Source organism: Pituophis catenifer, unplaced genomic scaffold (genome assembly GCF_029215685.1).
Source record: "Pituophis catenifer annectens isolate HBS135680 unplaced genomic scaffold, rPitCat1.0.hap2 SCAF_15, whole genome shotgun sequence".
Lineage (NCBI taxonomy): Eukaryota > Metazoa > Chordata > Lepidosauria > Squamata > Colubridae > Pituophis > Pituophis catenifer.
This window is the reverse complement of record NW_027256895.1, coordinates 2,563,972-2,585,193: the sequence shown is the minus strand read 5'-3', so window position 1 is coordinate 2,585,193 and position 21,222 is coordinate 2,563,972. Positions and strand designations below refer to the sequence as shown.

At 46.7% G+C, this 21,222-nt stretch overlaps 1 protein-coding gene across 1 annotated transcript in view; it reads right to left on the bottom strand.

Annotated features, from left to right (window-relative positions):
* CHD3 (chromodomain helicase DNA binding protein 3) overlaps positions 1-21,222 on the bottom strand; it is a 122,735-nt gene that overhangs the window by 25,343 nt on the left and 76,170 nt on the right. The window contains exons 19-25 of the mRNA XM_070954356.1: positions 18,786-18,927; positions 18,088-18,219; positions 13,018-13,135; positions 9,624-9,748; positions 7,633-7,864; positions 6,231-6,397; positions 3,626-3,803 (exon numbers count right to left, since the gene is read on the bottom strand). Coding sequence (XP_070810457.1) covers positions 3,626-3,803; positions 6,231-6,397; positions 7,633-7,864; positions 9,624-9,748; positions 13,018-13,135; positions 18,088-18,219; positions 18,786-18,927 — 1,094 coding nt within the window. The remainder of the gene's footprint in view (positions 1-3,625; positions 3,804-6,230; positions 6,398-7,632; positions 7,865-9,623; positions 9,749-13,017; positions 13,136-18,087; positions 18,220-18,785; positions 18,928-21,222) is intronic.

Below are 21,222 nucleotides of genomic sequence, written 5' to 3'. Positions count from 1 at the left end.
GAATAAAGCAAGTCCTTTATGTATCAAGTTTGTCCACTTTAAGATGGGTGGACTTCAACTCCCAGAATTCTCCAGCCAGCCATGCTGGCTGGAGAATTCCACCCGTCTCTAAGTGGCCAAGGTTAGGAAATTCTGGGCCCTCAATAGCAATAGCAATAGACTTATATACCGCTTTACAGTGCTTTAAGCGGCTTACAGAGTCAGCCTCTTGCCCCCTACAATTTGAATCCTCATTTTACCGAGCTCGGAAGGATGGATGGGAAGGCTGAGTCAAACCTTGAGCCTGGTGAGAGTCGAACTGCCAAACTGCAGGCAGGCAGAAAGTAGCCTGCAGTACTGCGCTCTAACCACTGCGCCACCTCGGCTCAATGAGAATTTATCTGCTGAACAAAACTCTGCACTGGCGACGGGAAAGGCATCCGGCCAGTAAAACACTCAGCTCCATTCAGTTGCCCAGACTCCACCCCCGCAAGGGATTAAAAGGGTCGTTAAAAGAGGATGATGATGACTAAACAAACTGTTGGAGAGTGGTAGAGGCAGATATTTCTCTCTACTGGTTGACTTTTCCTTTTCATTTCAAAATGAAACTTCATTACCGATCTGTGATCAAACTGCCATTACGTCTTCAGAGGGGCAGCCGTAAAAAAATGGCACCTTTTGCCAATTTCTCTGTTTCTTTTTTAACCGTTTATTTATACATTTTCCGTTTACATACATGAAGTGTTTTGGGAACAGCGTATTGTCTGGATCCATTTGGTTACATCAGAAAACTTTCCCAGCTCCTCATTTCTCCTCCTATTATCCGACCATTTGTGGAACAAGTCCCATATTCGAAAATATTCTGTACATTCTTTTTCTTTTACCTTTAACGTCAATCTATCTATTTCTGCATAATCTAGTAATTTTTTTTTTATTTACATCTTCTTCGGTAGGTGTTTCCTCATTTTTCCAGTGCTGAGCAAATACAATTCTTGCTGCTGTTAAGACGTGTAATGTTAAATATATCTGTGATGGCAAATCTATGGCAGGCGTGCCACCTGGAGCCATTTCTGCAGGCATGAGAGCCATCGCCCTATGTCAGCTCCACCTCCCACCAGCCAGCTGATTTTCGGGTCTCTGCCGCGGATGTGGGACTCATGCGCGCATGCCCATGCTCCCCCTCCCCTCCCATGAGTCTCCACGCGGTCTGTTTTGGATGCCAGGGAAGTACAGGGCTCGCGCGGAGGCTCTGGGAGGGCGAAAAACAGGCCTACCGGAAGTACCGGAAGTCTAGAAACGGGCCATTTCCAGCCTCTGGAAGGCCAGGGGAGGCGGTTTTTGACCTCCTGTAGGCACAAGGAAAGCCTCCGGAGCCTGGGGACGGGGAAAAACAGGCCTCCCGGAAGTACTGGAAGTCTAGAAACCGGCCATTTCCAGCCTCCAGAAGGCCAGGGGAGGCAGTTTTCACCCTCCTGGAGGCGCGAGGAAAGCCTCTGGAGCCTGGGGAGGGCGAATAACAGGCCTCCCGGAATTACCGGAAGGCTAGGAGCCATTTCCAGCCTCCAGAAGGCCAGGGGAGGCAGTTTTCACCCTCCTGGAGGCGCAAGGAAAGCCTCCGGAGCCTCGGGAGGGCGAATAACAGGCCTCCCAGAATTACCGGAAGTCTAGAAGCCATTTCCAGCCTCCAGAAGGCCAGGGGAGGCAGTTTTCACCCTCCTGGAAGCGCAAGGAAAGCCTCCGGAGCCTCGGGAGGGCGAATAACAGGCCTCCCGGAATTACCGGAAGTCTAGGAGCCATTTCCAGCCTCCAGAAGGCCAGGGGAGGCAGTTTTCACCCTCCTGGAGGCGCAAGGAAAGCCTCCGGAGCCTCGGGAGGGCGAATAACAGGCCTCCCGGAATTACCGGAAGGCTAGGAGCCATTTCCAGCCTCCAGAAGGCCAGGGGAGGCAGTTTCCGTCCTCCTGGAGGCGCAAGGAAATCCTCCGGAGCCTGGGGAGGGTGAAAAACAGGCCTACTGGAAATCCAGAAATGGGCCGTTTCCGGCCTCCAGAGGCTTCAGGGAGGCCTGCTAGATCCAAAACAGGTGTGCTGGGGGTTGTGCACGCATGTGCGGCGGTGGGGGGAACGGGACCGTGGGGGGGCTTGTGCATGAATGCTCAGGTCAGCGTGGGGGGTTACACGCACATGCTCAGGGGGCCGTGGCGCGAGCCGGGGGATTGCATTATGGGTGTGGGCACGTGCATTTTTGGTAGCCGAGGGAAAAAAGGTTAGTCATCACTGAAATATACATTCCCTTTTATCATACTTTCCTGGTACTATACCTAAGAGAAATAATACCTTCTGCCCATTTCTCTGTTTCTATACCCTGCCCCAAAAGCCCCCTTAAACAAGAGCTGAGATGCATCTTCTCCCGGATCTTGAAAAACCTGACTTTTGCTCCCTTATTCACGAATTACCGGTTTTTAGCTCTGTAGTTTATGAGCAAACTACAAAAAAAACTACCCCCCCCCCCAAAAAAAGTGATGTGGCCTAGAGGTGGAGCTCTCGCCTCCCAATGAGGAGGCTGTGAGTTCGATCCTAGGTAGAGGCAGATATTTCTCTCTCTGGGCACCATGAGAATATATATATCTGCTGAATATAACTCCTCATTGGCGACAGGAAGGGCATCCGGCCAGTAAAACTCTTAGCTCCATTCAGTTGCCCAGACACCACCCTGCAAGGGATTATGGGAAATGATGACTAAACAAACTGTTGGAGAGTGGTGCGGTGGCCTGGAGGTGGAGCTCTCCCCTCACAATCAGGAGGTTGGGTGTTCGATCCTAGGTAGAGGCAGATATTTTTCTCTCTGGGCACAATGAGAATATATCTGCTGAATATAACTCCGTATTCTCAATATTACCGGGAATATATCTGTTGAATAAAACTCCGCATTGGCAACAGGAAGGGCATCCAGCCAGTAAACACTCAGCTCAGTGGTGGGTTCCTCCCGGTCCGGTCCGGTTCGGCCGAGCCGGTAGCAGTGACGATATGACGTCACCGAACCGATTCTCCCGTCCCTGCCCTCCCACCCCCCCATGTTATTCTTACCTTTTATTTGGTCCCACCCCCAATCTATTTTATTTATTTATTTATTTATTATTCAAATTTCTATACATATATACATACAATATATTCTATATATTGCTGCCTCCTGAGTCCCAGCTGATGACTAGAGGGAAAAAAACTGTTTAAACTCTTGCCGCGCGGCTTCAAAGGGCCGCCCTACAGCTGATCAGTGCTAAAAGCAAACAAATGAGTCGGGTCGTAAGTGCGAGGACTGGTCGTAAGTGGGAGGACCTTCCAGAAATGACTCTGACCAGCTAGCCACGCCCACCTAGTCACATGACCTCCAAGCCACGCCCACAAAATAAGCCACGCCCACAGAACCGGTAGTAAAAAAAATTTAGAACCCACCCCTGACTCAGCTCCATTCAGTTGCCCAGACTCCCACCCGTTAAGGGATTATGGGGTCGTTAAAAGAGGAGGAGGATGAGTTTTTGAGCAAACTAAGTGTCGGACTCAAAACCTGAAGCCACTTTGGGTTTTAATTGAGGTAATGTTCAGGGGATGCCCAGAGGGGTGCCGTTTTTCGTTTCTGAAGCACTGACCTTGGTCCTCCTGGGCAGCGTCATTGTAGTTAACCTGCTTTCGCACCCGCTTCCCTTTGCCCAGGTTACGAGCCAGGTCCTCCTGCTGCTGCTCGTAATGGTGCCTCAGCAGCTTCTCCCAGTAATCGGGGTCGACGTTTTCTTCCTGCTTAATAATCTCCCGTTCGATCTCTTCAATCTATTGGGGTGGGGGAAGAGAGAAGAGAAGGAGAGGGAGAGAGAGAGAGAGAGAGAGATTGGAACACACAAATATATACAAAGCAACATTTCTCAGCCTTGGCCACTTTAACATGGGTGGAGAAGAGAAGGTTAGAAGGGGGGAAGAAGAGAGGAGTGGGGGTGTCAGGTTTCGGTGTCATCTCAAATAAATTGCATTTATAAATAAATCTTTCATTTATTAAGCACGACAATCTGTCCCCGATTATGTCGTAGCCAACACTGACTTCCTGACCCCCAAACCTTCCCTTTCCGTTCCCCAATCCTCTGCGTCTCATTGGCCATCTTCCAAATCACTCTCCCCATATCTACTACTTCAGCTCCCAGGAATGTCCCCCCTCCCATCCCATCTCCTAGGGGACATTATCTTCAGGGAAAATAAGTAGGTGAAAAGTCAAGCGTCCTCTTGCCAGCTGCCCCCTCTTCTCCTCCTTATGTCAGCACCGGAACGAATGTAGTTTGGAGTGCTGACAGGGGGAAGGTAAGGGGAAGTAGGAAAGAGAAGGAGAGGAAGAAAGAAGAAAGTAGGAGGAGAAAGAGGAAGGAAGAGAAGGGGAGGAGAAGAAGAAAGGCTGGGGTAAAGATAAATGGTAAAAAAGCAGCCCCGAAAAAGTAAAAATGAAAAATGAAAGTTAAAAGATAAGGTGAATGAAAAATGATGGATAAATGACTGTACATGTAAATGTGTTTATGAGAAATAAAAATAAAAAACTTTAAAAAAAAAACATGGGTGGACCTCAACTCCCAGAATTCCCCTGCCAGCTCTTTATTTCACTTTGCCGAAGTCAAGATATATGACACTTACTGCATACCCACCATCTATTAAGAAAGTTACCCTACGTGGCTGGGCTGGGGAATTCTGGGAGTTAAAGTCCACAAATCTTTAAAGTTGCCAAGGTTGAAGACTCCTGATTTAAGACTTGTGGACTTCAACTCCCAGAATTCTCCAGCCAGCTCTTTTTTTCCCCACTTTGCTGAAGTCAAGATATATGACGCTTACTGCATACCCACCATCTACTAAGAAAGTTCTTAATAGAACTTTCTACCAAGGAAAGAAACTGTTCCTTTAAGACAGTTGCAAAAAATGTGGGAAAGGTAGTCCATCCACATCTCTTCCAATATTTGCGGGGCTGCCCCAAAGAAGAAGAGGGAGTCCACCTGTTCTCCAAAGCACCTGAGGGTAGGACAAGAAGCAACGGATGGAAACAAATCAAGGAGAGAACCAACCTGGAACTAAAGAGAAATTTCTTGACGATTAGAACAATTAATCCGTGGAACGGCTTGCCACCAGAAGTTGTGGGTGCTCCAGCACTGGAGGCTTTTAAGAAGAGCTTGGACGACCGTTGTCTGAAATGGGACAGGGTCTCCTGCTTGAGTAGAGGGTTGGACTAGAAGACCTCCAAGGTGCCTTCCAACTCCTCCTCCTCCTGCTAGTATTATACTACTACTTTTTAAGAAGAGATCGGACAGCAATTTGACTAGAATTGACTAGAATTGTGTAGGGCAGTGTGGCTAACCTTTTTGCCATCGTGTGCCAAAAGCGGGGAGAGCACTGGGGGGGGGGGTCTGTGCCCACACCCATAATTCTATGCATCCTGCCCCCCCCTGCACATGCACGAGCGACCCCACCACGCTTTCCCCACTTTTGGCACACGATGGCACAGTGGGCCCGTTTTTCACCCTCCCCAGGCTCCAGAGCCTTTCTAAGAGCCTGGGGAGGGTGAAAATGGCCTTCCCCACCTCCCCGGAGGCCGGAAACAGCCCGTTTGCCTACTTCTGGAAGTCAGCAAACAGACCATTTCTGGCATCTGGAAGGCCTCTGGGTGGGTGTTTTCGCCCTCCCCAGGTTCCTAGAAAGGCTCTGGAACCTGGGGAGAGTGAATAACAGGCCTTCCGGTTTCACCGGAAATCAGCAAACGAGTTGTTTCCAGCCTCTGGAGGTGTTGGGGAAGGCCGTTTTCGCCCTCCACAGGTTCCTAAAAAGACTCTGGAGCCTGGGGAGAGTGAAAAGTGGGCCTTCCCTACCCCTCCCCAGGGAGGAAACAGCCTGTTTCCCGACTTCCGGTGGGCCCATAAGGCCTGAAAATCAGTGGAGCTGAGCTCGCATGCCCACCGATATGCCTCTGTTCGCCATCATGGGTGTAGGGTCTGCAGGGGATTGGACTAGAAGACCTCCAAGGTCCCTTCCAACTCTGATGTTCTATGTCCTTGTCCTATCCATGCTGAATGCTGGTAAAACCTTGCTGGCTGGGGAATTCTGGGAGTTGAAGTCCACCCATCTTAAAGTGGCTCAGGGTTGAGAAACGCTGATCCAGGGCGAGAGAGGCATGGCCATCTTTGCACCAGCTGGTGGCCCAAGACCCAAAACAGCCACGACCCCACAACTGACCTTATCCTCTTCCCGAACCACGTACTGCGCCACCTTGAAGGAGCTGAGGTATTCGTTCATGTTCTGGACGTCGGCGTCATCAGTGGCGTCCTGGTTACGGTCCAGGAGCCGTGCGATGGCTTCATTATCGTAGTGGATGACGCTGCTGTCTTCTTCCTTGTTCTCGCCTGGAACAGGATGGGGAGGATAAAACATCACGGCGGATTTAATGACATTTGGTCAGTAAACACACCGGGATGACGGGAACTGGATCTGTATTCAAAATAATTTGGTCTTTCAAAGTTTCCTAAAGGGCGAAAAGATTAGGGTCAACCCTGAAGCTGACCTGACCGAAGCCATTTTGACCGCTTCACTGTTGCCATAGCTGGGGTATTGTAGCCAAAACAAAATACTTTCTCTTGAGAATCAAGGTCATTCTAACACCTGGTCGGAGAGAGGAGGAGTGAAGATACCCGGCAACCGGACGGAGCCTCGATTGGACCCTGTGACTGATTGTTTGGGGAAAAGGGGGGGGGACTTTTACTTTTATTTTATTTTTTTTAAATTTTTAAAAAGTTTTTTATTGTGAACACATTAAAACAAGGCACAAAACATACAACATTTATATACATATCCCTTTTTTTACAGCTCCTTCGAAGTGATCCTTTCTTACTATTTACAGATATTTACGCATATTTTAACTTTATCTTACTCCACATTATTTTAACTTTATCTTACTCCACATTTATTTTGTCTACATTGTACCTCGATCTTCAACATTTTCCCCCCTCTCTCCTTTATTCCTCTTTCTCATCTTTCCTATTCTCCAACCATTCATACCATCTACACCACACTTTGTAATATTCTGTATCCTCTTTCTCCTTGAGTTCTTTTGTTAATTTGTCCATCTCTGCGCATTCTAAAAATTTTTTTAAATTAAATCTTCTTCTGTTGGTGGGTTTTCCTTCTTCCAATTTTGGGCATAGACTATGCGGGCTGCTGTCAGTACGTGTAATGTTAAATATTGTATTTCCTTTGTGTAATTTTCTGTGGGAATCCCTAGTAGGAATTGCTCTGGTTCTCCCTTTATTGAGTTCTGTGTTATTTCCTCTAACCGCTTTTTAACTTTGGCCCAGCATTTCTTTGCCACTTGGCTGAATTTCTTTGCCACTGGGCAGAAAACTTTTACTTTTAATTAGGTGAAAATTGCAGGAACCTTCAGAGCCGGTTTTCACCAGATCTGTGCCAATATAGCCAATAAAGCTATTCTTTTGAGGAATCGACCTGCCTTGCAGTTTTGCTTGCTATGGGTGTATTACTTGAAACCCTGACAGTTAGATGACTGCAATTAAATCTCCTGCTTAAGAGGGATCCCCCTTCACAGTAGCCAACCACACACCCCCACCCCGGTCTGGTCTCTCACCCTCGTTTTCGTCTTTGAAGAGTTCCTCCGTGCCAAATTTGAGGATGTCGTCCAGCTCCTGCTTGGACATGCTCCCGGACTTGGAGCCCAGCCCCGGACGGACAACCAGGTGAGTCAGCATCATTTTGCGTTTGGCCACCTGGGTGATCCGTTCCTCCACGGAGGCCCGTGTGACGAAGCGGTAGATCATCACCTTGTTCGCCTGGCCGATCCGATGAGCTCTGCTGAAGGCCTATGGGGAGGGGGGGGGTGGGCAGGGAGGAAAACAACCCAAAATTAGGTATTTATGTGTTGGATTTTTGTTTTTAGCCCACCTTTATTGTTGTTTGTAAATAACTCAAGGGGGCGAACATACCAGGGATTCTTTCCTCCTCTTATTTTCCCCACAACAACCCTGTGAGGTGAGCAGGACTGAGGGAATGATTGGACCAAAGTCACCCAGCCGGCTTCCATACCTAAGGCGGGACTAGAACTCACCGTCTCCTAGTGATTGACCCAAAGGCTCCCAGCTGGCTTTCATGCCCAAGGCAGGACTAGAACTAATGATCACCTAGTCGCAAGGCCAGTACCTTAACCACTAGACCAAGCTGGCTTTATTCATATTTATTAATCCATCCATCCATCCATTCATCCATAGCAGGGGTGTCAAACTCAATTTCATTGGGCATTCGGGCCAGATCTAAGCATCCTGTGAGTCTCAAAATTGAGTTTGAGACTCCAGATCTACAGTATCTATCTACCTACCTACCTACCTATCATCTATCTATCTATTTATCTATCTATCTATCTATCTCTATCCATATCCATCTATCATCTATCTATCTATCTATCTATCTATCTATCTATCTATCATCTATATCTATCTATCCATCTATCTCTCTCTATCTATCCATCTATCTATATATCTATCTCTCTATCTATCCATATCTATCCATTTATCCATATCTATCCATATCTATCCATCCATCTATCTATCTATCTATCCATTATATCTCTCTATCCATATCTATATCTATCTATCTATCATCTATATCTATCTATCCATCATCTATCATCTATCTCTATCTATCTATCTATCATCTATATCTATCTATCTGTCTATCTGTCTATCTATCTATCATCTATCATCTATCTCTATCTATCTATCTATCTATCATCTATATCTATCTATCTATCCATCCATATCTATCCATCTATCCATCTATCTATCTATCATCTATCATCTATATCTATGTACCCATCCATCTATCATCTATATCTATCTGTCTATCTATCCATCCATATCTATCTATCTATCTATCTATCTATCTATCTATCTATCCATCCATCCATCTATCTATCTATCATCTATCATCTATATCTATGTACCCATCCATCTATCATCTATATCTATCTGTCTATCTATCCATCCATATCTATCTATCTATCTATCTATCTATCTATCTATCTATCTATCTATCTATCCATCCATATCTATCTATCCATCCATCCATCCATCCATCCATCCATATCTGTCTGTCTGTCTGTCTGTCTGTCTATCATCTATCTATCTATATCATCTGTATCTATCTATCTCATCTGTATCTATCCATCCATCCATCCATCTCTCTCTCTCTATCCTATCTGATCTACTATCTCTCTCTATATGTATCTATATCTCATCTCTCTCTATCATCTATCCCTCTATCTTATAGTATCTATCTGTCTGTCTATCATCTGTCTGGAGGGAGAGTGAGTGAGTGTGGGATTTCCAATATATCTTGGGCTGCCAAAAGACATCGATGAAAGGCAGAGAGAGCGTCCAACCGAGGCTTACGACACCTACGCGCATCTCGTAATCCTAATCCTAAATAAAAAGCAATGCATGGAAGGGCTTGCTTTGGATGAGCAGAGCTCCTTGTGACGGACCAGAGGGAAGAAGCTTTGGGCTGATCCCCTAAAGGATCACTCATCCTCTGTTTGATGTGTCTTCCTGACAGAAGGATACTCACCTGGATATCGTTGTGGGGATTCCAGTCGGAATCAAAAATGATCACCGTGTCTGCCGTGGCCAAATTGATCCCTAAGCCGCCAGCTCGCGTCGAGAGCAGGAAGCAGAACTGCTGGGCTCCCGGGGCTGGAAAGGAAAGGTTGGGTGAATAATTGGCACGAGAAACACCCCCCTGCCCCGCCGCAAAAAAAGTGAAATATTGATATAATTTTCCTCTTTTAAATGGGAATTTTAAATTTGGTTTTAAATTATTGGGTTTTAAAATGGTTCAGCCAAATTTATTTAATTTGTTTTATCTCTATTTTAAATTTTGTATTTATATGTTTTATTTTATGGCTGTTCACCGCCCTGAGTCCTTCGGGAGTAGGGCGGTATACAAATTTAATAAAATGAAATGAAATGAAATGAAATGAAATGAAATGAAATGAATATTTGGAATGCTGTTGGAAAATCCTGGCTGGCAACTGCTTGCTTGCCGCAGCCAAGAAGGGGAGAGGAATTTCAAAACAGAAAGCCCAGCTCCTGTCTCCCTATAATGAAATGGGCCAAATTATTTAATTCCTTTTAAACTGTTTTAAATTTTATAACTGTTCGTTTTTATTTTCGGCTGTGCACCGCCCTGAGTCCTTCGGGAGAAGGGCGGTATAAAAAAATTAAATAAATAAATAAATATAACCCTGTTTTCCTGAAAATAAGTCCTAGCATCCTTTTTTTTTTACTTGTGCGCCTAAGCCGTACCCCCAAAATAAGCCCTACTTAAGAACATGCGCCGCCGCCTGTTCTGACCTAGGCTCCCTTAAAAATCAGGAAGCAGGAATTGGTCCCGGCAAAACCTCTTTTATTTACACGACTGTGAATTCCTTTCATTCACGGTCAGCAAGGCCTGTCCAAACAGTCTTTCGGAGGACTATTTATCGACACAGACCTTATCTCGCTTGGCAAGCTGCCACGTAACTTGTTTCCAAACGCAGTACAAGGCCAAACTTGGCACAGAGTCACAAACAGAACTTTTCACCCTTGAAACGACCGAACGAACGAATGGTTTCCTGCAAAAGCCCCCTCCCCATTCGCTCCTCTTTTGTTTCCTATGGGAGGGGCCGATCGACTCCAAGGTGTGGCTTTACTCCCGAGTCGACCCTGTTGTTGTGGCTCCATTGCCTGAGCCTGGGCTATCAACAGATGCAGACTCTGAGAGTGAGGGAGAGGAGTTGGCAAGGCCTCCATCTCCAGGACCCTCCTCTCTGGCAATGCGTCCGGAGGACACCGAAGGCCAAAAGATAGGCTCAGAGCCAAGAACGTCCCCGCAGCCACAGGTGGACAGCGACGAAGGAGATAAGTGCTGGCTGGACCCTCGCCAAAGGCGCAGGGAGAAGCGTGCGCAGCAGAGGGGAAGACGTACCAGAGATTAGCTGAGTCACTGGACCACACCCCACAGGGTATAAATGTGGGTGTGGTGGCCGGTTCAGTTTGTGACGAGCAAAAACTAGAAATAATCCATGATCTCTGCGTTACTGGACTTTGCCTGCTTTATTGGACTGCATTTGGATTAATCCTTGTATTGTTGAAACTCTGCCTGCTTTATCGGAATGCTTGCAGTCTAATCTTTGTTTTGTGTGAGTAAAGTCTGAATTGGCAGCTAGCCACTGGGTTGCTGCCAGCTTTATCATCAAAGAGTTTTGTCGTGAGGCTTATTAACTCCGGGCCGTCTGTGGGTGTGTGTGCGTGGTACGGGGACAGAACATCTGTTTTCTGAGTTGTTCTTGTCTTCTGGCAGCTCTGCGCGTGCGCACACTGGGAACAGGCTCCAGCTGTTCCTCTGCCCCACTGCTGTCTAGCTCCCTCTCTGCCTCCGACACAGAGACCTCGTCCGAGCTTTCCACAGCCCCCAGGACTGGCCCACGTTCCTCCCCAACCTCCTCACTGTCTGACTCTGCTGCCAGTTCTGCTGGCCACCGGCGGGCCACAATACCACCTGCCCATTCCGTCTTTTTGCTCGTGATGATACTGCCACGAGGTGACGCTGGGCGGTGGAGCAGCCCTATGGGCCCTGCAGCCAGGCCATCCATGCCCCAACACCTGTGCAGCGGTAGTCCCACTTCTGCTTGCTCACAGCCGCAACGGAGCAGGAGGTTGAACGGTGTGGTGGTGCCACGACCACGAGGCGAGGCAGGTGTCAGGACGTGGATGGCCTGGCTGCGGGGGCCCTGAGGTAGGCTGATGCGGGGCGCGTGAGGCAACTCCACCACCCCCACCTCACCTCATGGCAGCGGCACGTCACTTCGGCCTCCTGCTCTATTGAGGCTGCAAGCAAGCAGAAGTGGGCTGACGGCTATTGGAGCCGCTACCACGAGGCAGATATGAGAGTATAAGTGGCCTGGCTGCAGGGGCCCTGAGGTCAAGGGTGGGCTATTGGGGGTTCACAGGGGTTCAGGAGAACCTCTAGCTAAGATTCTTTGCAGTTCGGAGAACCCCCAAATCCCACTCCTGGCTGGCCCCTTCCCACTCGGCCCGTTTTGGATGCAGGTAAGTGCAGGGCGTACGCGGAGGCTCGGGGAGGGCAAAAAACAGGTCTACCGGAAGTTAGGAGGGCCTCTGGAGCCTGGGGAGGCCGTTTCTGCCCTCCCGGAGGCTCAAGACAAGCCTCCGGAGCCTGGGGAGGACAAAAATGCCCCCCTCCCACTGTAGTGCAGGAGGCCGACTAGGCCACACCCACCATGGCCACGCCCACCCAGCAATCGGGCAGAGAACCCCTTGCTAAAATTTTTGAAGCCCAACCCTGCCTGAGGTAAGACAGTGAGGGGGCATGGACAGCTCTACCCCCACCCGCACCGCACGGCCTCCTGCCCCACTGTAAACAAGCAGAAGAAGTGGGCCTCCAGTACATCGGGGGGGGGGAGGGGGAATAAGACACCCCCTGAAAATAAGCCCTAGTGTTGGCCGGTGCATGCATGTGCGCCAGAGCTGAGCTCACGTGCCCAACGATATGGCTACTTGCAAATCCAGAAGAACTGTTTATTGTGAATGACTACAACAACTGGTAAGAAGACTTTGTAACTGGATTATCCCTGGACTGTCGTTTTGCTATCTCTTGCTTTATATGTGTATGACCTGGACTGTTTATTGGACTGTGCCTTACTATTTCCTGAAAATAAACACAACTCAGTGTATCTGTGTGTTGACTGTGTTTATTCGTACCTACTCTCAGTCGCTTTCATGTACACACCCTTGCTATTCAAGGGTTACTCTGCAAATTCCTTAACAACGCGTGCCACCTGTGTGCCATAGGTTCGCCATCATGGCCCTAGTGCTTATTTTGGGGCCCAAAAGGAAATAAGACCTGATCTTATTTTGGGGGGAAAACACAGGTAATCACCTCACGCGGCCCTTGTACTCACCATTAAATCTATCTATGGCTTCTTGGCGCAAAGCTCCGGTAATGCCACCATCTATCCGTTCATACTTGTAGCCCTCGTAGTCAAGGAAGTCTTCAAGCAGGTCCAGCATTTTGGTCATCTGGGGAAAAAAAACACACACAAACACCGTCAGCAAGATTCAAGTCAGAAGGGGAAACAGGCAGGTTGAAACCTCACGGTCATGATAATACGGCCCGTTAGCTGCTCGAAAAGTCGAAACGCCTCAAGAAAAACGAAAGCACCGTTGGTGCTCCACCGACGACAGCCCGTTTAGTGACTGTTCAAAGTTGCAAGGACTGTTTTATTGGCCAGGATGTTTATTTATTTATTTATTGTTCAAATTTATATACTACCCTTCTCCCGAAGGACTCAGGGTGGTGAACAGCCTTAGAATAAAAATACATAGAATACAAAATTTAAAAATTGTTTAAAACAAATTAAATAGTATTGGCCCACGACAATTAATACACCCCCAATTTAAAATCAAATTAAGAACTAAATTACTCAATTAAAAGAGTTAGGCCAGCCCGGCTTGTTGGAATAGAAAGGTCTTGAAGGCGCGGCGGAAGGTGCGTAGATCTGGAATCCTCCTTATCTCCGGGGGGCAATTTGTTCCATAGGGCAGGTGCCTCCACAGAGAAGGCTCTCCCCCTGGGGGCCACCAGCTGACACTGTTTGACCGACGACACCCCGAGGAGCCCCTCTCTGTGGGAGCGTACTGGCCGGCGGGAGGCTCTTGGTGGCAGAAGGTGGTCTCGATATTCTCGAATAGGTCTCCGAATTGTTGGAGGTGTGGACACAAGGGACATTCTACCACATGTGGTGGACCTGTCCTAAGATTAGGAAATTTGGGGGCAAGATTAAAAAATGGCTGGATGAAATAACAAGGCAGAAGATAGAAAGAAAGCTGGAATTGTTTCTCCTGGGTATTCTGGAAGGGAAAATGCAGAAAAGTATACAATATGTTGTATTACACGTACTAATGGCAAGTAGAATTGTGGTAGCACAAAATTGAAAACTATCAGGCACCCCTCCAGATCAAATCATAATAAAACAAATATACGAATGTGCAGAGATGGACAGATTATCTATGGAAATGAAGGAGAGGGAGGACACCGAGTACTATTTAATATAGAATAAAGGGTATTCCTGGCTGGAGAGTAAACATAAAATTTAAGGAATGTTTTTGTTACGAGATTGAATTGTAAATAGAAATCAAGAAGGGGGTCCCTATTTTTTCTACTTGCATTTTTTACGGGGTTTCGAATGGCTAGGTTGGCAGAAGCTGGGACAAGTGACGGGAGCTCATCCCATGACGTGGTGCTAGGGATTCGAACCGCTGAACTGCCGACCTTCCAATCCACAAGCTCAGCGTCTTATCCACTGAGCCACCACATCCCTAGTGTGGCCTTACCAAGGCGTTATAACCCATAATCCACCTGCTGTCATCATCCGTTAACAATGCAAAAGATGCCAGAATAAGCACCCACTTAAAACCACTTAACCGGTGCGAGAGGCGAAAAAGCCAAGATTAATCGGAACGGAGCATGAATACGCTCGAGGGCAATTCAGAGTCGACCTGGCCACTTCAGGCTAAACCGAAACGTATTTCTGGATAAATTGCAAAATGCTGGAAGGAGCGAGAGGAACGTTTCCCTGCTGTTCTCCCAGGAAGGCAGGTCAGAAGGAAACGTCCGTCAGTCGGGCTGACAGCCCCTTGACAGGGTACAAAGAGTCCGTTTCCGGAGATAATGAACTTGACAGGGTCGCCCCTCTTGGTCTCCTCCTGACAACCTCACTCCGAGACGAGTTCCATCACCTCCTAGACCCAAGTTGCCATGGAGAAACCGAAAGGAGAAACTGTCCACCAATAGGAAAATATTCAGCAGGTGGTGGAAAAGGGGGGGGGGGGGAAATAAGCCACCATAGAAAAAAAGAACTAAGCCAGTTTATAGATGGGGTTAAGGCCCGGTACCTTTAAGAGGCAATTCTCAGTTCCTCTCTGAGCTTGGTTTTCTTGCAGACGTTTCGGGACCCAACTAGGGAACGTCATCGGTGCAAGAAGGAAGGAGGAGCAGGATTTGCTCTCTGTTTATAATAGACAGTGTTGGTAGGAGTGCTGGTCTTCGTGGTTCCACGACAAACGTCCCACCACTAACACCAACACTGGCAGAGCAAGCCCCTGGTATATAAACAGAGAGAGCAAACCCTGCTCCCTTCTAGCACTGATGATGTTACCTAGTTGGGTCATGAAACGCCTGCAAGAAAACCACCCAGCTCAGAGGGCACCAAGGACCCCCACAGTTCAATGCTGAAATATTCTCTTCTGTTGATATTACACAGGACTCCCTAATTCCTCTCTGAGAGCCCAGTGAGAAATGACAGACATGTGCTTATTTAGCCTGTTGTGGCTCTGTTACCGGAGCCTGTGTCATCGGCAGGAGAGGACTCCGAGAGTGAAGGAGAGGAGTTGGCAAGGCCTCCCTCTCCAGGACCCTCCTCTCTGGCAATGCCTTCGGTGTCCGCCGAAGGGCAAGAGATAGGGCCGGGACCAAGCACGTCCACGCAGCCACAGGTGGACAGTGATGAGGGTAATGAGTCTTGGCTGGATCCACGCCAGCGTCGCAGAGATAAGCGCGCGCAACAGAAGAAAAGGCGTGCCCGAGATTAGGCTGAGTCACTGGACCACACCCCACAGGATATTAAAAGGGAGCGTGGTGGCCAGTCAAACCTTGTGACGAACAAAGCTGAAAGCTTCCACACCATTCTGCATTGCCGGACTTTTTGCTATAGACTTTGCTGGATTATCTCTGGACTTGATTAACTCCGTAATTATTGAGCTGTTTCTTTTGATGTATCAGAAGTGGGGAGAAGTTATCTCTCCTCTTTGTAAATAATAAACTCTTGGCAGGCAGCCACTAGGTTGTTGCCAAGTTCCGTTATCATAAGGAAAAGGATTTTGCCGGCTGGTTTGGTCTTTAACTCTTGAACGTCTGTTGGTGTGTGTGTGTGCGTGTGGGATGGGGACAGAACATAGACTTTGTATATTACAAAATGTGTATGTACATTGTACAGGAGAATAGCAGAACTAGTATAATGTAATCCTGCTCTAATGGACCAGTTGTGTTGTAACCCCGACTCCCGAGCCTGTCCTAACAGAGGAAGAGGACTCAGAAGGTGATGGGGAGGAACTGATAAGGCCTCCCTCTCCAGGACCCTCCTCTCTGGCAATGCCTCAGGTTCCATCCGAAGGCCAAGAGGAACAGCCTGGGATATGCCAGGGGGAAAGCATATCGGAACAACAACAGATAGGGAGCGAGGATGATGAATCCTGGCTTGATCCCAGGCAGCGTCGGAGGGAGAAGCGCGCGCAGCAACGGAAGAGGCGTGGGAGGGCCAGAGATTGAGTTGAGTCACTGAGCCACACCCCACAAGGAATAAAAGTGGGTGGGATTGCTCTTCAGGCTTTGTGACGGTAAAAGTTAAAAACCTGAGAGTCACATCGCGTTATCTGAAATCTGGCTTGTGCATATTTGGATTGGGCCTTGGCTAACTCTTGCTTCGTGGATTACTTTTTGCTACTGAACCGGACTGAGGATAAACTCTCTCTTGCTGACTGTGAGTGAAAACTGACTTGGTAGGCATTTCGCAGTTTATTGCCAAAACTCTTATCTGCAAGGGTTTCTAGTCTGATTGCTTAATAAAATCTTGGCAGGCGTGCCTGGTTGTGTGTTTGCCTGTGTGGGGAAGGGGAACAGAACAAGTTGGGACAAGGCTGACTCATTCATCAGTGTCCCTTCAACTGGAGACTCTTTGCATCCTTTCCACAACAATGCCCGTACGAATGAGACGCAGACATCGGCCACATAAGGACATTACGCCAACTATGTAAATGAACGTGGCCTTTGTAGCAATTTGTCACTTTGCACAAAGGCAAAACAGTTCAAAAGATGTCAACTGGTGGAGAAATAAGAAAAGGGGCCCCTCCCTTCGGAAGGCCACCTCACCAAGATCCAGTAAATCTAGATCCCCTTATTAAAAATCAGTTGAAGGACTAAGTAGTGGGAAAAATGTATATGTTTTAGCCTCATTTTAAAAATAAAAAAAATCCGAGATATCTAAATGACTCTAAAACATACAGAATCATAGGTGCTGGAAGGGACCCTAGAGGTCTTCTATTCCAACCCTCTGTTCAAGCAGGAATACCCGTGACGGCAAACCTATGGCACACGTGGGACTGGGAATAAGAAAACCAGCCGTTTCCTGCCTCCAGAGTGTTTCCGGGGGTGGTAGGGAAGGCCGTTTTCGCCCTCCCCAGGCTCCTAGAAAGGTTCTGGAATACCAATAGAATAGAAAAGAATATAGAATAGAATAGAATAGAATAGAATAGAATAGAATAGAATAGAATAGAATAGAATAGAATAGAATAGGAAAATATGGAATGGAGTGGAATGGAATGGAATGGAATGGAATGGAATGGAATGGAATGGAATGGAATAGAATAGAATAGAATAGAATAGAATAGAATAGAATAGAATAGAATAGAAAATATGGAATGGAATGGAATGGAATGGAATGGAATGGAATGGAATGGAATGGAATAGAATAGAATAGAATAGAATAGAATAGAATACAATAGAATAGAATAGAATAGAATAGAATAGAAAAATATGGAATGGAATGGAATGGAATGGAATGGAATAGAATAGAATAGAATAGAATAGAATAGAATAGAATAGAATAACAGAGTTGGAAGGGACCTTGGAGGTCTTCTAGTCCAACCCCCCCGGCTTAGGCATGAAACCCTACACCACTTCAGACAAATGGTTATCCAACATCTTCTTAAAACCCTCCACTGATGAAACACACCCACAGCCTCTGGAGGCAAGTAGTTCCACTGGTTAATTGTTGGCAAAGCCCTGAGATATGGGAACCCTGCTATCATGTCATGTCGCCCCTGATCCTTCTTCTCTGCCTTCTTTCGAGGATCTCGGCATTCTACTGCATCAGTGAGCCTGTTAGGCAATCCGTACCTGAGCCCATTTTCGTTACCTGGGAGAAGATCAGCACTCGGTGGCCCTGCTCCTTCAGTTTCCTCAGCATCTTCTGCAGAAGCATCAGTTTCCCAGAGGCCTTGATGAGAGCCCCCCCTTCGTAGGCACCGCTTGGCAGCTTGGGAGATTCCTGCCGGGACAATAATATGTGAAAATATTATTATTATTATTATTATTATTATTATTATTATTATTATGGAATGATAATGCCATTGTTGAATAAATGATAAATGAGAATAATGATACAAAGATATATATATATATCTGCGCTAGTCGTTCCTGACTCTAGGGGGCGGTGCTCATCTCCGTTTCAAAGCCGAAGAGCCAGCGCTGTCCGAAGACGTCTCCGTGGTCATGTGGCCGGCATGACTCAACGCCGAAGGCGCACGGAACGCTGTTTCCTTCCCACCAAAGGTGGTCCCTGTTTTTCTACTTGCATTTTTTACGGGGTTTCGAACGGCTAGGTTGGCAGAAGCTGGGACAAGTCACGGGAGCTCACCCCGTGACGCGGCGCTAGGGATTCGAACCACTGAACTGCCGACCTTTCAATCGACAAGCTCAATGTCTTAGCCACTGAGCCACCACGTCCCTCTTGTTATAAGCCGAAGGGAACCCTAAGCTGAAGACGACAATTCCTGCCGCCAGAGGACATTCCTGTCACCAACCCTCTGGCAGCCACTGGGCTGGCACACCTACCATGGCAGCGACGGGGAAGAGGTAGGGGTGATTGCAGCATTTCTTCAAGTCCATCATGATGTTGAGCAAGGAGACTTGGTTTCCGCCACCGCGGGAGTTCAGGGCTTCAAAGTTGCGAGTCAAGATGTATTTATAATATTTCCTGATTTGGGAAAAAGGAAGGTTAGAGGAGGGGGAAAAATTAAGAAGGGAAGGAGACTAACATAAGAAAAGATGCGATAACCTACAGTAGTGGCCCAAAATTGTGGAAACCTTTTGGGAAAAGTTGTATTTCCTTAAGCTAGCTAATAACACCACTTTTGTTTTAGTAATATTATAAACTTCTATATCAATGGAAAGATAATTTAATGAAGAATGTAATGCAATTGCATTGATGAAGGGTTTGCTATTATTATTATTATTATTATTATTATTATTATTATTATTATTATTATTATTATTATTATTATTATTATTTAATCTTTGGTGAGATTCACAGCCTTTGAGGCTGGTTAATAGCTCAGCAGCTCAAGTCCTAACCAAGGACCTAGGAACTGTTAAGGTATCGTCGGAGGATGTAAGCTGTTCCGAGTAAGGTGGTTTTTTGTAGAGTCAAATTATTATTGATTTTATTAATTTTTATTTGTAAAATTATTTATTTATAAATAATTTTATAGATAAAATTATTATTAATTTTATTAATATTATATTATTATCATTAATATTTCTATGCCGCCCACTCTCCGAGGACTCTGGGCGGCTTACACCAAAGACAGTATACTAAATAGCATATTGCCCTCAACAGTCTGGGTCCTCATTTTACCCACCTCGGAAGGATGGAAGGCTGAGTCAACCTTGAGCCGGTGAGATTTGATCCGCTGATCTGCTGAACTAGCAGTCAGCTGAAGTAGCTGCAGTACTGCACTCTAACCACTGCGCCACCTCGGCTCATATTAGAATAGCAGTTACAGGATAAAGAAGAAAAGTGAAACACGCAGAAAAAACGAGATATACAAAAATTATCACCATGTCAGTTAATACTTCATTGGGTCACCTTTAGCATGAATGAGGGCCTTACACCGTCTTCCCATGGAGCGAACCCAGTCTTTGAGTTCTGCAGCTGTTATCATGTGAAACCAAGATTGAAGGATGGCTTCTATTAACTGGGTTTTATTGCTGGGTCGCTTCTGACTAACCAGTTTCTTGAGTCGGCTCCATAGAATTTAATTTGGGTGAAGGTCTGGGCTATTCTTCCGGGTGCGATTCAAGGTGTTAGTTATCACCTTTAAAGCGCTCCATGGCTTAGGACCTGGGTACCTATGAGACCGTCTTTTGCCACCAATAGCCTCCCACCGACCAGTTCGTTCTCACAGGGAGGGACTACTCAGGGTACCGTCAGTCAATTTATGCCGACTGGCGACTCCCAGGGAGAGGGCCTTCTCTGTGAGGGCTCCAACCCTTTGGAATGAACTGCCCCCGGAGATACGGAATATCCCTGATCTCCGTGCTTTCCGCTGTGCCCTCAAGACCCTGATGTTCCAACAGGCGGGGCTAAACATACGAACATGTGAATGATTTTTTAAATGTTATCTAATGCTGGGTTTTATTTGATTGACCAAACTAAGTAATAATTTTAATTAGCAATTTTATGATGTTTGTGTGTCTATATTTTTCTTGACTGTACACCGCCTTGAGTCCTACGGGAGAAAGGCGGTATAGAAATATAATAAATAAATAAATAAATAAATAAATAGGAATAGGATTATCTTGAAACTCCAACAACAACAAAAAAAGTGGTGTTATTAGCCATCAAACTTCAAAAAAAAAAAAAAAAAAAAACACTTTTCCCAAAAGGTTTCCACAATTTTGGGCACTACTGTACATACCCACATGGGTAGCACATATAATAACTATATGTGGGGGGGACGGGGACAGGATGGGGAGAATCCCATAACTAGATGGCGACATTGTTCATCCAGTTACTGATGAGTTGATCCATTTTGGGGGGTTCGTTCCAATATTCTGAGCCCCAGCCACGATATCACGGATATATAAATATAGCTGCTAGGTCTTTAGCTGGCTTGGTTGAACAAGACTGCGCAAATGCATGAAGAGTTATATCCAACGAATCCTTCTCTGAGAGCAATTCCTATACGACTCCACAAAATAATTGGTTTTGCCAGAAGCGAACACATTGCGTTCTTAGCACTTCAAGCCTGACTCACCACAGAAGTTCTGGTGGCAAACCTATGACACGCATGTTGCGGGTGGCACGCCACGGCGCCTTCGCTGGCACGCAGGGCCTCTGAGGCCTCCAAAAATCGTACGAGCATTCTCGCACGGTTTTCGGAGGTTCCAGAGTCCATGTGAGAACCAGGTTCCCATCACACGATTTCTAGAGGGTTTAGAGGAGAGTCTGCAGAGGCCTTTTGTGTGTGTGTGTGTTTGTGATAGATAG